Genomic DNA, 13,184 nt, shown 5'->3' with positions numbered 1-13,184 from the left:
CTTAGTTGCTTAGAATTACCAAATTAGGCAACTAAGGGGGAGTTTTTAGGTGAGAATTTACTGAGCTCCTCCCTTATTCTACTTGTTAAAGGACTAAGTAAGAGAAAACTATTTATAGGAGTATTAATCTAGTTATTAGTGTTTAGAGATTATCCCTTTATACCACCTACAGGGGAGCACCTACCTAAAAGGGTAATTTTTAGAGATTCAAGCAACTAAGCAACGAAGGCAATCAACGCAATCAAGACTAGTATTGAGCAATTAAAAGCAACGCAATCACTGTTAGCCATTGCCCAGAGCAACGCAACGCAATTGACGACGATATTGCGTTGCGTTGCGTTGCTTCCAACCCTGTTCTAAAATCAGTGGTCTGCCATCCAAAAACTCTGGTTGCTTTTTTGGTTGTCGAAACCGAGCACGATTTGCTAGACTATCTTTTTGTGCGCCGGCTGGCATCTTTCCCAATCTCTCTCCCATTGCGCAGAAAGCGATTGCTAGGATTCTCTCCGCATTACGAACGATTGACGGCAAGGTCTTGAAGTGTTGCAGCCCTCTGCGTTGTAGGTTGATGATGACGGCTTCAGGACAAAGAAAAGACAGACTCATCTCGGAGTCAGTGAGCTCGTAGTCTCCTGGTCTAACAAGAGAACGAGTGATGTCTGAGATCAGTTCTGCCACCAGCCAGTGCGTCTTTCAGATCATCTTGCGCTGTTACAAGTGGCCTGAAGGAGACTTGACGCTGTGGTGGATCGACTGAGCTGGAGGAGGAAGAGGGCGGCATTTTATAGACGTTGACCCAGATGCAAGCGATCAGTCAAGTGGAGGTTAATCGGTTGGTCAGATGATCATAATAATAAGGGGATGGGCATGTGAGAGAGCTTTGACCACCGAGAGGAGTATAAAAGCTCAGTCCTTCCACCAACTTTTCGGGCTTCACTCGCACCTTGACACATCATTGCAAAAGAACCTAGTCATGGGACGTAACTGTTTTGCCTTCTGCGCTCGTTGCTGCACCGTCTCTTTGACTTATTTCCAAAGCTCTGGAAGCTCGATACGTTTACCACTGCTTGTCCTTGCATTTTCAAGTTGAAAAGTCCAATAACATCAACCCAAGATGCATCAGCTCTTCATTATTGCGTGTGAGCGGCATTCATGCTCAGAAGCATCGACTTGGCTTCGTTTGACTTGCCATGTCCTGCGACAGGGAAACAGTGCTCATTGAGAGGACCCACATTCAAGAGGTGGCCCAATATGTTACCTTGCCGAGGATGGAGGTCTCACACTTAGTTGGCGCCGAAAGGCAAGAAAAAGGGTGCCTTATATTACATGAAGAGTCCAGGAAGCAAGTCACGCGGTGTTTAGGTGGTCAAGTGGTTTTCAGGGGTAAGTGGTGGGCGTCTCGTGAAGGGTGATTTTGTTGCCTGGTCGTTATAAATACCGACGCGCATGCCACGTCTCTGAGTCTTCGCCCATCTGCAGTTCCAGAGAGGTTCGGCCCCTAAGAGCTGTGACGACACTTTGATGTTTTACTGCGGTGGCCTCTTGTCCTGTTCCTGTCCGCACTCCGACGCAAACTTTCCTGTGCGGCAACGCCATTTCTCTTTTGTCCTTTCTCTGTCGTTCTGTAATTGCAAAATTTCAGGTGAAAAAATGCTGATGAGAAGTGTGAAGAAAAGACGCTGCTGGTCCACGACGCTTTGGTATGGCGAAAGCGATGCCGTCACAAGGAGAGCGAGGAGGTCGAAAAATCGAAATCAGCTTGACTGCCTCTCCCACCACGACAAAAGTGAGCAAAGCAGGGATATGGTAAGTCTTCAAAGCTACAGGATGCGCGAGACATGCACGAAGTGTGCTTTGACAGCTTAAAAGGTGCAGAGGAAAGATACAGAATGCCTTTTATAGCCCGCCAGGTGTGGGGGCAGTAGTGGCACGAGCCTTGATGAGTCAGGCGACGTGTAGGGGTGAGAGGGGCACATGAAGATAATTTGTGGATTGTCTAGTGACTTCTGTTGCTTTCCAACTTGTTCCGCTTGTCTCTTGACTACTTTACTAGTATAAATACCCTACTATTGTCTGTCTCCTCGACCTCTTCACTTCAATTTTCTAGCACTGTTGCCAGCAGCCATTTTCGAAGCAACGAGGGACTGGGTCTGGTCGTGCTGTTTCACCAAGTTCTGGGGCACTGTTCCTCTTGTAAGGTCCTGTCGGACTTTCTTTTGCAGTCGATTCCTCGACTCGAAAGAGCAGCACTTTGCTCGATTGCCGCTGATTGGCATGAAGCAAAGATGCTGCGATGAGTCAGCTTCTCATTGTGTTTGACGACTTTCTACCCACAGGGAACAATTCAATGTATTGTTTTCCTTTCCTAGACTAGCCTTTGCCTAGTCCCAAAAAGAAAAATCTGCGGTGATCCGCACGGCGAAGAGCCGACAGCCAAGCAAGTGTTTGATCTCGCAGTTGTCTTTGGTCCAGAAGAGATTCACTCTTGTAATGAAGACTTTCAAAGAGCAGGAGGAAGTAATATATATACACTGTCGGAGCGAGGGAAAAGTAATGCGCAACGCGCGATTTCAGGGGCAAAAGGGGGCACGTGAGGCTGGTGCTTGGGGAGCGCAAGAAACAGTGCGACACATGTGACTGCTGGGTTTTGCAGGTCCTCGGGCTCACTGACGCATCTACTGCCTACTATTGAGTATAAAAAAGGTCCGTCTCTCAGGTCTGATTTACCTCCTCATCGAAAGCGGCGATCCTCTTCTCGGACGGAATAACGCTCTGACTGCTGTTGGCTATGCTGCAATGGCAAACTGTTGTATTTCCAGTTCTGCAAAGGCCACACTTCTGTTGTACTTTCCTTTTGTTTGCTCTCAACCTCAGGTAATCTTCAAATTTTCGTGTTGTGTTGCTTCTCCAAATATCAGCAACGTAGAATCGTGACGTCAATCAGCACTTTGAAATGCAGCTGACTTTCTCAAAGGTAATTCGCGCAATCAACAACTCAAAACAGAGAAGAAAGACAAATCAATACCCTCCCGCGGCCAATCCGAGCAGTGGGTATTTCTGTCCATCTCTTCGTTGGCATTGCAGGTGCCTTCAAAAAACGCTGGCAGATGTCATGTTGTAGAAAGGGCAAGAGGGTGAAGAAGTTCTTTTATAGCTGGTAGCAGCTGCAGTGGATCCAAATCGATCGAATCCAGGAGTCGCGTGCGAGGATCATGTGCCATACGTCAGCATGGAATGTCCTGCGCATGAGAGTATAAATTGACGCCGAGTACGCGTACCTACTCCTTTCAATTGTGTGCACACCCGCTTGTTATCGATGTGCTCTGCGCATTCGTTTCAGGAACTGGGTGTTCTTGCCGCCTGCGTCTTTGATTTTGACCCGAGTGTCAGCGCGCAGAGACTCCTTCCCATTCTCTTCAATTATTTCAAAGTGATGACTGCCATCGCGCCAAAATTGTCTTGCTTCAGCACGATATTCTTGGTATTGAAGAAGAAGTCAGAATGCACGTCTCCTGAACAACTCGCACCCAGGACACTCACAGTGAGATCGTGACTCACAAGACTCAAGGACCCACCTGACGTGTCCGCCCCAGCCCACGTGCCCCTGAGCAGGAGTACTTAAACCCCCCAAATCTCCCACTGACAACAGCAACTGAGTCGTCAAGCCCAAGGCTTCCAACTCTACAACACGGTCAAACAGGTGACTATGTCTGACTTCGGCCCTCTCTGTCCTCACCCACCTCTTTCACTGTCTTTGCCGTTCTGTCTCCCCTCCCCATCGCTCCCGAAAAGTCAGCACAGCGAACCAATAGCTCGTCATCACCACGCAACAATGCCGTAGACCGTCAATGTTTGGTACTGATACCAGACTCTGTTCTTGAACAGCACGACGCCGTCACAAGTGATTTCCCTTGCGTGCCCAAGAAAACAAAAGTAGGGGTGATGCTGTGGCCACACCCACGACAACGGCAACAGTATCTGTGTTGTCATTGAACATGCAAGCCAGTATGCATGTATTGTAGGATCATTTCCCCAAGCCAAGAGGCTGCATCGGTTGCAGAGCAAGACTGCCAGTGGCTCATAGATAGTTCTTATATACCCAAAATAGCTGGTCTAAGCTCGAGACCACGTGCAGTAGATACCTCCTCAGGTGGCAGTCAGGCAGGCAGGTCGCGACACTGCGGCGCCATGGTCAGCGGTCCATCAAGAGGTAGACGCAGCAGCATCCATGACCTTTTGCGCCCGCTTAGAGTGCCGTTGTTGCACCAGCAGCAGCACCCAAGCGTCCTTCCGACTTCCAGATTCAAACGGAAAGTCTACAAGTTTATCAACTGCTGCCGCCGCAGTTGCACTCTCAAGCGAGAAGCGAAAGGTTCACTCGTGCAAGTCAGTCAAGAGTAGAGAAGGTAGAGTATCCATTATTCGCCCATTGAACGCCATGACGGCTCGCAACAGCAGCCGCAGCAGCAGCAGCCCGCCCGCTCGCTCGCTCGCACCCACTCGAAAGCTACAACAGCGCCACCAAATCCCATCCATCTTTGCTCGATACAACGACAACAACAACACACCAACCAGCCAGCCCGTTTCCGCCATCGAGAGCATGCCCCTTTTACGCAACAACGGACAAGATTAACGACCCAGACCATTCATCAGCGCCGCCTTCGCCTCCGCCGCCGCACCGCACCAGCGGGCGCGAGGCAACATCGACGAATAGAACAAACGCGAGAGGAAGCCCGAAAAACAAACACCCAATGTAGTGTGATTAAAAATTTTCCATTCCCATAGTGTTTTAAAAGAAAAGAAAAGGAACATGAAACACGGGAGAGAAAAGGAGGGAAAGGAAAAACAAGGTAGAAGCGCAGTACCCAAGTTTCCCGCCCCACTTTCCTTCCCTGTATAGTGGTAGTTTGACACCTATCCCCCGGCTCCCTGGCTCCCAGCGCACTGAAAATGCAATGTCATGATGGAGAATTCGACTGCCTTTGATTGGAGAGAGAAGAGGGAAAGAGGGTGGAGAAAAGGCTAAGAAAGCATGAACAACGACCCCGCCTCGCAGTGCCAGTGGTGAGATTGAGAGAGGAAACTTTTTACAGTAAAATGGATGCTGTAGGGTGTGCTGTGGGAAATTGAGCGAAGCAAAGCAATAAGACGGACGAGACGAGAGGGGGCTATGAATGGAAGCTAGACACCGAGTGCGAGCTGTAGTGGTGAGACGCACACATATCCTCTTCCAGTCCGCCCGTCAGTCATATGCCATGAGCCCCGCTCACAGCCCCTGTCTATATTCTTGGTGTCGTGTCAAGTCATTCGTCGTGCAAGCATGCGAGAGGAGGCGTGTAGAGAACCCACGATCGATCAATCGAAACGTCGGTGGAATCGAAGGTTTCAAAGGTAGCCCAACTCTGCTGACAAGACTGGTGGAGCAAAGTCTTTCAGACAGAGCGAGGACTTTTTATGTGGGATTGGCCAGCCCGGGGAACTCGGGCCCACGAGCACCAATCTGGTTTTGAGAAGTTTTTTCATGATTGCCTGGCGGACGAATACAGTCGGCCGTGGGATCTTTCAACGGTGCCGAAGTTGTCGGAATTGCACGTGGATAATCACGCGCCGAGAATTGCTAAGCAGATCGCTTTTATGATACTGCGCGTGGGCTCTGATTGATGTGCGTGAACAGGGCAGAGAACAAGCGCTCGACCTATCAAAAAGTTATTATGTATTTCAGCAGCAGAGAGACGCGTAAACTTACCTCAGGAGCAGCCTTGACAAACGGCAGGTCCCAGAAATTGTAGTCGGTGTTCTTGAGAATCTCAAGCAGCGTGATGATCAAGCCCCATGGGTGCGGGCGATGCACAAGAAGACGCTCAAGCAACACACGAGTAATTTGCTGCTGGACCTCGACGTTTGTCTGCTCGTTACGCGTGCCAAACAGATGCAAGATGGCGTAGCAAAAGTAGTGCGTATGGGCATTGGGCCAGCGCAGCTGGTTGGCTACGGCGCTCAAAAAGTGGTAACGACCTTCGGGACGGAGGTCCCGGGCGAGCGCCTCAAGAAGCTTGGCGTGGGGGGACGCCGCGTTGAACACAGGCCCCTTGTGTGAAGCACCAACGGCACTACTACCAATGTAGAGAACAAGGGCGTGTAGGAAAGCTGTATCCACGTTGACTGGAGCGAACCCAAAGCCAGTCTCCTCGCGCTTGGGGCTGAAGGCAGCTTCAATAACCCTGAAAAGGTCTTCAGGCGCCTGATCCGTAGTCTTGAGCAAGTTGTCAACGACATTCTTGACACCGTGCTCTCGAAGTGGCTCTTCAATATCGCCACGGCTTGCGGGCGCCTTTCTGACATCATCAAGACGGTCCACCTTGAAGCCAGAAGTAAAGGGGTCCGGAAGCTCTGGGAAGGAAGACGGGAAGGCGCTGACCACCAGATTGCGAAGCTGGGTGCAATTTGCGGGGATGACGTTGCACAGCCTGAAGTGATTCTCGGCCAAGAACTCGGGGAAGTCGTGGTGGATAACCAGCAGAACGCGAAGGACGCCGCGGAAGAAGATCCTTGCGTTATTGTCCTGCTCAATGGGCTTCATGAGGTGGCCGGCGTGCATGAGCATTGCTTCAATCAACTCGGTGTAGAGATTCCAACGCTGCGAAGATGTTAGAAGATGCAATACAGGGGATTCACTCTACTTACCGCTTCATCGGCGTGCTTCAGCATTGCGGGCATGAAGAAGCGATGAGAAACCAGGGCCAGCCATTGGAAGGAAAACGATTGGAAGCGCTTGGGAGCCAAGAAGGCGAACGCCTTGCCCAAAGCCATGTTCAAAGCCATCTCAAGTCCAGGCGTAGAGAGAACGCTCTTGCTTTCGCGAAGCTCGCAAATGATGGTGTTGAACAGTCGATGGAACACCTTGGCGTTGAAACGCTCGCCGCGGGTCTCGTGATGGTTCATGAGGACCAGGATGATCAGGCTCAGAATCTTGTCAAAGTACTCGACCTTGTTGGGCCTGTCGGTGATCTCTTCCTGATACATGGTCAAGCAGACAATCAACTTGGCCAGGCAATCCACACACAAGAAGGCGGCTTCGGGGCTCCAGTAGGACGAGCGCATCTCATGCTCGTACGTTTCAATCGAAAGCTCAATGAGCACGCGAAGGAAACGAGCTGTAGAGTCGTGCGATTGAATGAATCCTCGAGTCCGCAATTGAACAAGGAAAGCGCCAACGAGTTGCTGAGACGGCGCTTGAGGCTGTCCAGCACGAATCAACCGCAGCCACTCTTCGAATGCGTACTCAATCGATTCCCTTTGAACCAAGTCTGAAGGCGTTGGGAGGGCCGTGTCAGGAACCTGCAGTTTCGCCATGATTTGCTTTCCAACATCCAAGTCGGCGTCTTCAATAAGCCACTGGGTCAGAGCCTCCAGCGACCGCGAAAAGTCTGTTCGAAATGCGGCAATGTTGGTGCCAAGGACTGTCTCATCAAGCAGCTGGGAGAGGCTATCCAGAGCATGGAGGTTGCGCGCCTGGATGACCTTGGAAATCGTGATGTCCAAGCGCTGAAGGTCCATGAGGCTAGCCTGGACCAGGCAGACCGCGAGGTGAGCATTGAGAAGCCTCTCAGGCTCGAGGTTGGACAACCAAATCATAATCTGGCGAGCAGTCGCCGCAGACTGGTGGCACAGGACAAGCATCAGCTGGACCATGACCTCAAACTCGAGGCGTCGGTCCGCATCTGCAACAAGATGATTAGCCACCTTTCCGGCGATACCCAGAGCCAGAGTGTCTTTCTGTGCACCTGATGTCTCAACCAAGTGGATCAGTTGCTCATAAATCTCTCGCGTTGGTGCTTGCGGCAATAACTCCTCCACGTGCTCTTCTGCAGTCTCCTTGAGGCTTCGCTGCAGGTCGACAAGATATCCAAGCGCTCTGTCAGCCAATGTCTGAGGGTCAACGAAGCCGTTGAGATGGGCTGGTTGCATTGTGCCAGACATCGGGGGTGCGTTTTGGATACGAGAGGGAATTTGTGAGCCAGGGCGCGGAATTGCAGGAGCTTCGGCGGGAGTGGGAAGGTTGGGGACCTGCGGATACGCATCCTGCATGGCCTCCGGAAGTTGACGCCCACTATCCTGCGAGTTGTTGTTGGCGTGTGTCATGCCGCGGGTTTGACGGCCAAAATCCTCGTAAATGGCCAACTGCTCGGCGTTGAGACCTCCAGGGCTCTGTCTGTATGGCTCTGGGATGAATCCAGCCCAGTGCTTAACCGGGGGATCGTTGAAGGGCTCGCGAAGCTGAGCGCTCTTGTGGTAGCGACGAGCGCGAAGACCACCCTCTAATTGCACGTCAATCTCGACTAGAGATTGGGTTTCCGCAGCTTGCTCGACCATGTTGCATACTGTATCCAGGTTGTCATTGACAAACATCAGAATCAGGCCTTCCGGCAGTGCTTGCTCAGGCAAATCCCGGGCCAAAATTCGAATGTTGTTCATAATACTCATGCGGAGGGGCTCCTTGCAAGTCACAAGCGCGAGGCTACCCGAAAGAGCCTTGACCATCTTGTGAGCTGCCTCGCGAAACTTGGTCTCGTCCAATTCCATTGCAAAGTCCTTGGCGACGAGCTGCGATGTCGAAATGGCCGCAATCGTGACCGAGCGCTCCACAACCGGGGCGATGATTTCGACAATCGCAGACTGCGCTGCCGCGTGGAAAATCGATCGTAAGCGGGACGTGGCTCCCAAATTACCCGAAGCAGGCGGGTAGACAAGGGATTGACTAAGGTCGGGAAGCGAAGCTTGGATGGCGGCGGGCGAAAAGCGCTCGTTGATGCCTCTGGCCCTGTTAAGACTCATGAGAGACAGCTCGTTGAAGCCTTCAAGACCTTCTGGCACACCCTGAGCGATGAGATCCTCCTCTTGAAGAGGCCGAGATCTAATGCAGTTGGAAGGTTCGATGGTCTTGTAATCCAGCTCCAGACCTCGGCAGAGCACCTCAATCTCGAACTTGAGGTTAAGCTTGAGCTCAGCAAAGTGGTAAAGCTCCATGAGGAGCCGAACAATTTCCATCAGCCATGGATTCGGTGGCTTGAAAACGGTCGACTTGGTTGCTTGGATTAGAACTTTGCACGTGAACGGAATGACAATCACCAAACGTTGGGTGTCGTGTCCTTCTATGAGCAAGTCCTTGAACGAGATGTTCTTGAACTTGATGGGCTTGTCTCTGGCGATCGTCAACGACCCAAGCCAGTCGCCAAGGTTTTTCAAGTGTGTGCGCTCAGTGGACGAGTTGATGGTCGTCTCGGCATTCAACAGACGAATGACAGAGACATAGGTCTCGCGCAAAACCTCTGCCCAGAGCTTCTTGTGGCCGAGAAGCTCCAGTAAATCAAGATAGAGCTGCTGGAAATTGGGCTGCATCTTGGCCCGCTCCTCGACCAAGTAGCTTGCGAACCATTGATGATGCTTCTCTTCGAGTGCCTCGATAAGGTCCTTGTGCTTCTCTTCAAGGTTGCGCTCCGAGACGTTGTTCAGCACAAAAAGAACCTTATCTTGAACCTCTTCCTCGGGGTCTTCGTAGTCATCGGACAAGGGCGGATCTGCGTGCAGACAGGTAAAGGGCCTATTGGGCGCTTCAGGCTGCGTGTTGCCATTTGGCCGAACAGGCAGAGCCTGCACGTCTCCATTGGCTTCACCGTTGGCCTCGCCAGAGCGCTGGTGCCTGACAATCTCTTCCGCGTTTGTCCAGACTTCTGTGCCTTGAAGACCAGGGACGCGCAAGAGACGATCGCAGAATCTTGGCCACTCGTGCAGACGGGGCGAAAAGTGAATGAGAGCCTGCAGACCGAACTTGTACATGGATGCCTCGGGAGGATAGTCCTGGACTGCCTCGAGAACCATGGCCAGCGCTGCCTGCAAAGGAATCCGAGGCAATAGGTTGAATTGGATGATGCCACCAAACAAAACAGCCGTGGTTGCCAATGCCTCAATCGGGTACTCTCCAAAGCAGTTGTACTCGTCGAAAAGACCGTGAATCATGCAGGCAAAAAGGTCTTGGTCGGCAGGATCCTCCGAGTTCTTATACTTGCGGAGCTCCTCGATTATCATCCTAACGTCACTATCGCCAGAGTACATGTTCCTGTAGTGCTCTTGCATTTTGCGGTCGGCTTCGGGAGAGATTGCGTTGCCATCTTTGCCGTTGGCGTCAATGATTTCATCCAAGCCTTCTCCGTAATTGATCAGCCTTGGATACGCGCCAATGCAAATTCTCTGAAGGGCAACGAGTTCCTCGTCTGGAAGGGATCCTTGGAGAAAGCCCAGCAGCGGGTGGACGGTCTTGACGGCAAGTGGGACATTGATGGGCGGCGTCACATCGCGCTGAGCTTGCAGATCGGTCTCTGCCTTGTTCTGGAGAAAGGTCTGCAGAACCCTTGGGAAAACCGGGATGCGACGAAGAGTCTCTTGAGCCCAAGAGTCAAGATCAAAAAGGCCTTCCTTGTGAGCCAGCGCGGCGAGGTCCAAGCTCATGTCCGAGTTGAGGGCGACGAGGTCGGCGATCCAGCCATGCTCCGACGCGTGTTCCAGGATGTTGGTCAAAGACAGCGGGTTCGAGTTGTAAAGGTCGAGAAACTTGCCGGCAACCCAGATGTTATCCTGTTTCCAAAGTCCATGCAGCGCAAAACTGTACACGTGCACTCGCTTTTCGACAAATGGACCAAACAGCTGACGCATTGCCATCTCTTGCAAACCCACCCATGGCTTGGGAACCGCCGCCGCCGCTACCACGAAGATGTCTGTGTGTTGATTGATGACTGTCTGAGGAATATGCAAGCGCTGGGCGAATGTGTACGTCTCCTGCGAGCGGAAAATGATGGTAAAGAGGGCGGTTGTGGCGTCCAAAGACACGAGCGGGTGCTTGATGACATCCTGGGCTCGCTGTCTCACCTCGGGTGAAGCGTCCTCGAATTGACTCAGATTGAAGGATCTACGCAGTCTCGGGATTTGGTTGACATCCAGTTCGTCGGGGTTGCAAGAGAGGAACGACACGACAAAGGAGAGCTGCGTGTCCTGATTGGTCCAGGATCCTCCCCAGAGAAGCTGAATGTCGAAATTCTCGTAGTCTTGCGCCAGCGGTAAAAGCGCCCTGTACAAGGAAAGGAATTGCTGCGGGTTAACCTTGAGTCCCTCGCGGTCGAAAGAATGGATGACGTCCTGCCAATCTAAGCGCTGTCCAGCTCGATGTTCACGCACCGCCGCCACAAAGTTGCTGGCATTGTACGCTTGGCCGTTTTGCGTGATGGCCATGAACAAGAGCGCATTTGCAACTTGCTGGTCCCGAACGTCCCGCACGTCGGCTGATGCGAGCAACTCCTTGCAGGTTTCCACGCTCGAGGTTCCTCGTGGACCGGCGCTCCGCACGAGTCGGAGGAGCGAATTGGGGCTCTCGAGTAGCTCAAACATGTGTAAGGCTGCCTGCACCTCGAAGGGGACGATTGTGTTGGCCTTGTCGTACTTGGCGCGTATGGCGAAGAGAAGATTGTTTTTGCTGTCGTCGTTCCAAGTCCTGGGTGGGTCTTGAGAGAGTCGATCGATGATGGATGCTAGGATGTTCGGGGGGATGTCGTCGAGCGATTCTGGAACCGCGTTCACAAGCGACATGAGGAAGCTTTGGTAGTTGTTGGACAGGATTGCATCAGCTGGATGAAATTAGCATTGTGTGGTCGGGTAGCGAGGGGAGTCTTGCCTTTAGTCCGTAAGTCTGGCTTTGATGTCGTCTTGCACGCCAGGGCCAGGATTGTCTTCCCCACCGGATCCAACTTGAAGTGCTCCATGAATGTGGAAAGGTCGAAATCCCTATACAGATCCCCTTCTGTGGTATCAATGGCCTCGGCAATCTTGTAAGCTTGCTGGGGGTCTTGGGTGATTTTTTGCATCTCGCCCATGAGCAACGGGTAGCTCCCGCTGGTGTCGGTGCTCTTGGCAGAGCCAGGGAATATTTGCGACGCGTTGCCCTGGAGCAGGCGGCGGAAGTACTTGGAAAACACCTCCATACCGTTCGAATCGACCAACTGGATCAGGCAAGTCAGCAAAAAGAAACCGATCAATGGATTCTCATCAATGACAACTCACTTTGCGTATTTGGTCGGTTTGCTGGTCCCACTTGGTCTTGTCCTTGTCCTCCTTTAGCGAACTGAGCAAAAGGAACACCTGCGCAATGACAATTCTTGAGAGGGATTGGTCTGACGGAGCCGATGCAGCCGAGTTGCTGCTAGGCGAACCAATGTTGCCTGGCTGGGAGAGTGAAGGTGAGGCTCGAGCCACTTTGGAGCTCCCTCCGCCGCTGGTGCTTGACGCACCTCCACCACCTTGTGAAGCGGAAGGCAAGGCCGCGGCGGAGGAAGCGAATTGGGAGGCGCCTGATGAAGCTATGGTTGGACGGCGACCGGAAGACAGCAGCGGCCCTTGGGATTGCTGCTGCTGTCCGGGTTGCGACGGGGAGAAATGCGAGGTCGTGGACGACGCGGACGAGGTGCGGCTAACGATGCGGCGAGCGGACGAGGCAGCGACCTGAGCGGAAGGTGGGTTGATGGGAGAAAAGGCGGATCGCGAGGGTGAGTTGGTGGCCGAGGAGCTGGGTCTGCTGGAGGAGTTGAAGGCAGTCGAGATGGGAGCAAGGCCACGGCGTCCGCTGGGTTGCTGACTAGAGGTGCCCCAGGGGAATTGCTGGTTCATCTAGACAGCTATTCCATCGGATATCAGGGTCGCGACACGGTAAAAGGTGGGAGGCGGAGGTGGGGGGTATGTGATGGTGGAGGATGATGAGAGGAGCGTATGTGTTGGAAGGTGAAGGCTCACTCAGTTGGCTTCGGGCTGCGCGGGCCTCTTGGCGGCAGTGCCGACGGGCGGTCGAGTCTACCTACGTCTGCGGCGATGGTGCACTACTACCAAGTCTACTATCCGCTGCTCTTCTGCCCCAGCATCTGCTCCAACACATGTATCTATCGTATTTATGGGTCTTTTGGGCTCTTACTGTGCCAACCTCCGTACCGCGGTACTGCCAAACGTGGGTGAACCGCTACGCCAGAACTCAATTGCGCGTCTCGCGTCCTCAGGCCATGTGATGCTGGACGATGCATCAAACATTTCCATCTACTACAAACTTGGCCCTGGAGCATCAATTTTGTCCCCCGTTGTGTCCTGCTGTG

At 52.6% G+C, this 13,184-nt stretch overlaps 1 protein-coding gene across 1 annotated transcript; it reads right to left on the bottom strand.

Annotated features, from left to right (window-relative positions):
• Window positions 1-5,571: 5,571 nt before the first annotated feature.
• On the bottom strand, window positions 5,572-12,849 carry BKA78DRAFT_93879 (CCR4-Not complex component, Not1-domain-containing protein). The gene is made up of 5 exons (XM_066894012.1): window positions 12,109-12,849; window positions 11,723-12,047; window positions 6,685-11,675; window positions 5,747-6,637; window positions 5,572-5,695 (listed from the first exon to the last, which is right to left on the bottom strand). The coding sequence occupies exons 1-5, from the start codon at window positions 12,709-12,711 to the stop codon at window positions 5,633-5,635; spliced, it is 6,873 nt and encodes a 2,290-aa protein (XP_066746250.1). The 5' UTR covers window positions 12,712-12,849; the 3' UTR covers window positions 5,572-5,632.
• Between the last annotated feature and the right edge of the window lie 335 nt (window positions 12,850-13,184).

Source organism: Phyllosticta capitalensis (genome assembly GCF_038381095.1).
Source record: "Phyllosticta capitalensis strain CBS 128856 chromosome Unknown BKA78scaffold_3, whole genome shotgun sequence".
In the NCBI taxonomy this organism is placed as follows: domain Eukaryota; kingdom Fungi; phylum Ascomycota; class Dothideomycetes; order Botryosphaeriales; family Phyllostictaceae; genus Phyllosticta; species Phyllosticta capitalensis.
Note: the sequence above shows the minus strand (reverse complement) of the source record. Positions and strands in the feature narration are given on the sequence as shown.

What these genes read in the sequence shown, in the direction of transcription:
- BKA78DRAFT_93879 (XM_066894012.1), bottom strand. Translation starts at nt 12,711, where the DNA reads ATGAACCAGCAATTCCCCTGGGGCACCTCTAGTCAGCAACCCAGCGGA. An exon ending in AAACCGACCAAATACGCAAA is followed by an intron (nt 12,048 to 12,108) that starts GTGAGTTGTCAT and finishes TGCCTGATCCAG; the next exon opens with TTGGTCGATTCGAACGGTAT. An exon ending in TGAAGCACGCCGATGAAGCG is followed by an intron (nt 6,638 to 6,684) that starts GTAAGTAGAGTG and finishes ACATCTTCGCAG; the next exon opens with CGTTGGAATCTCTACACCGA.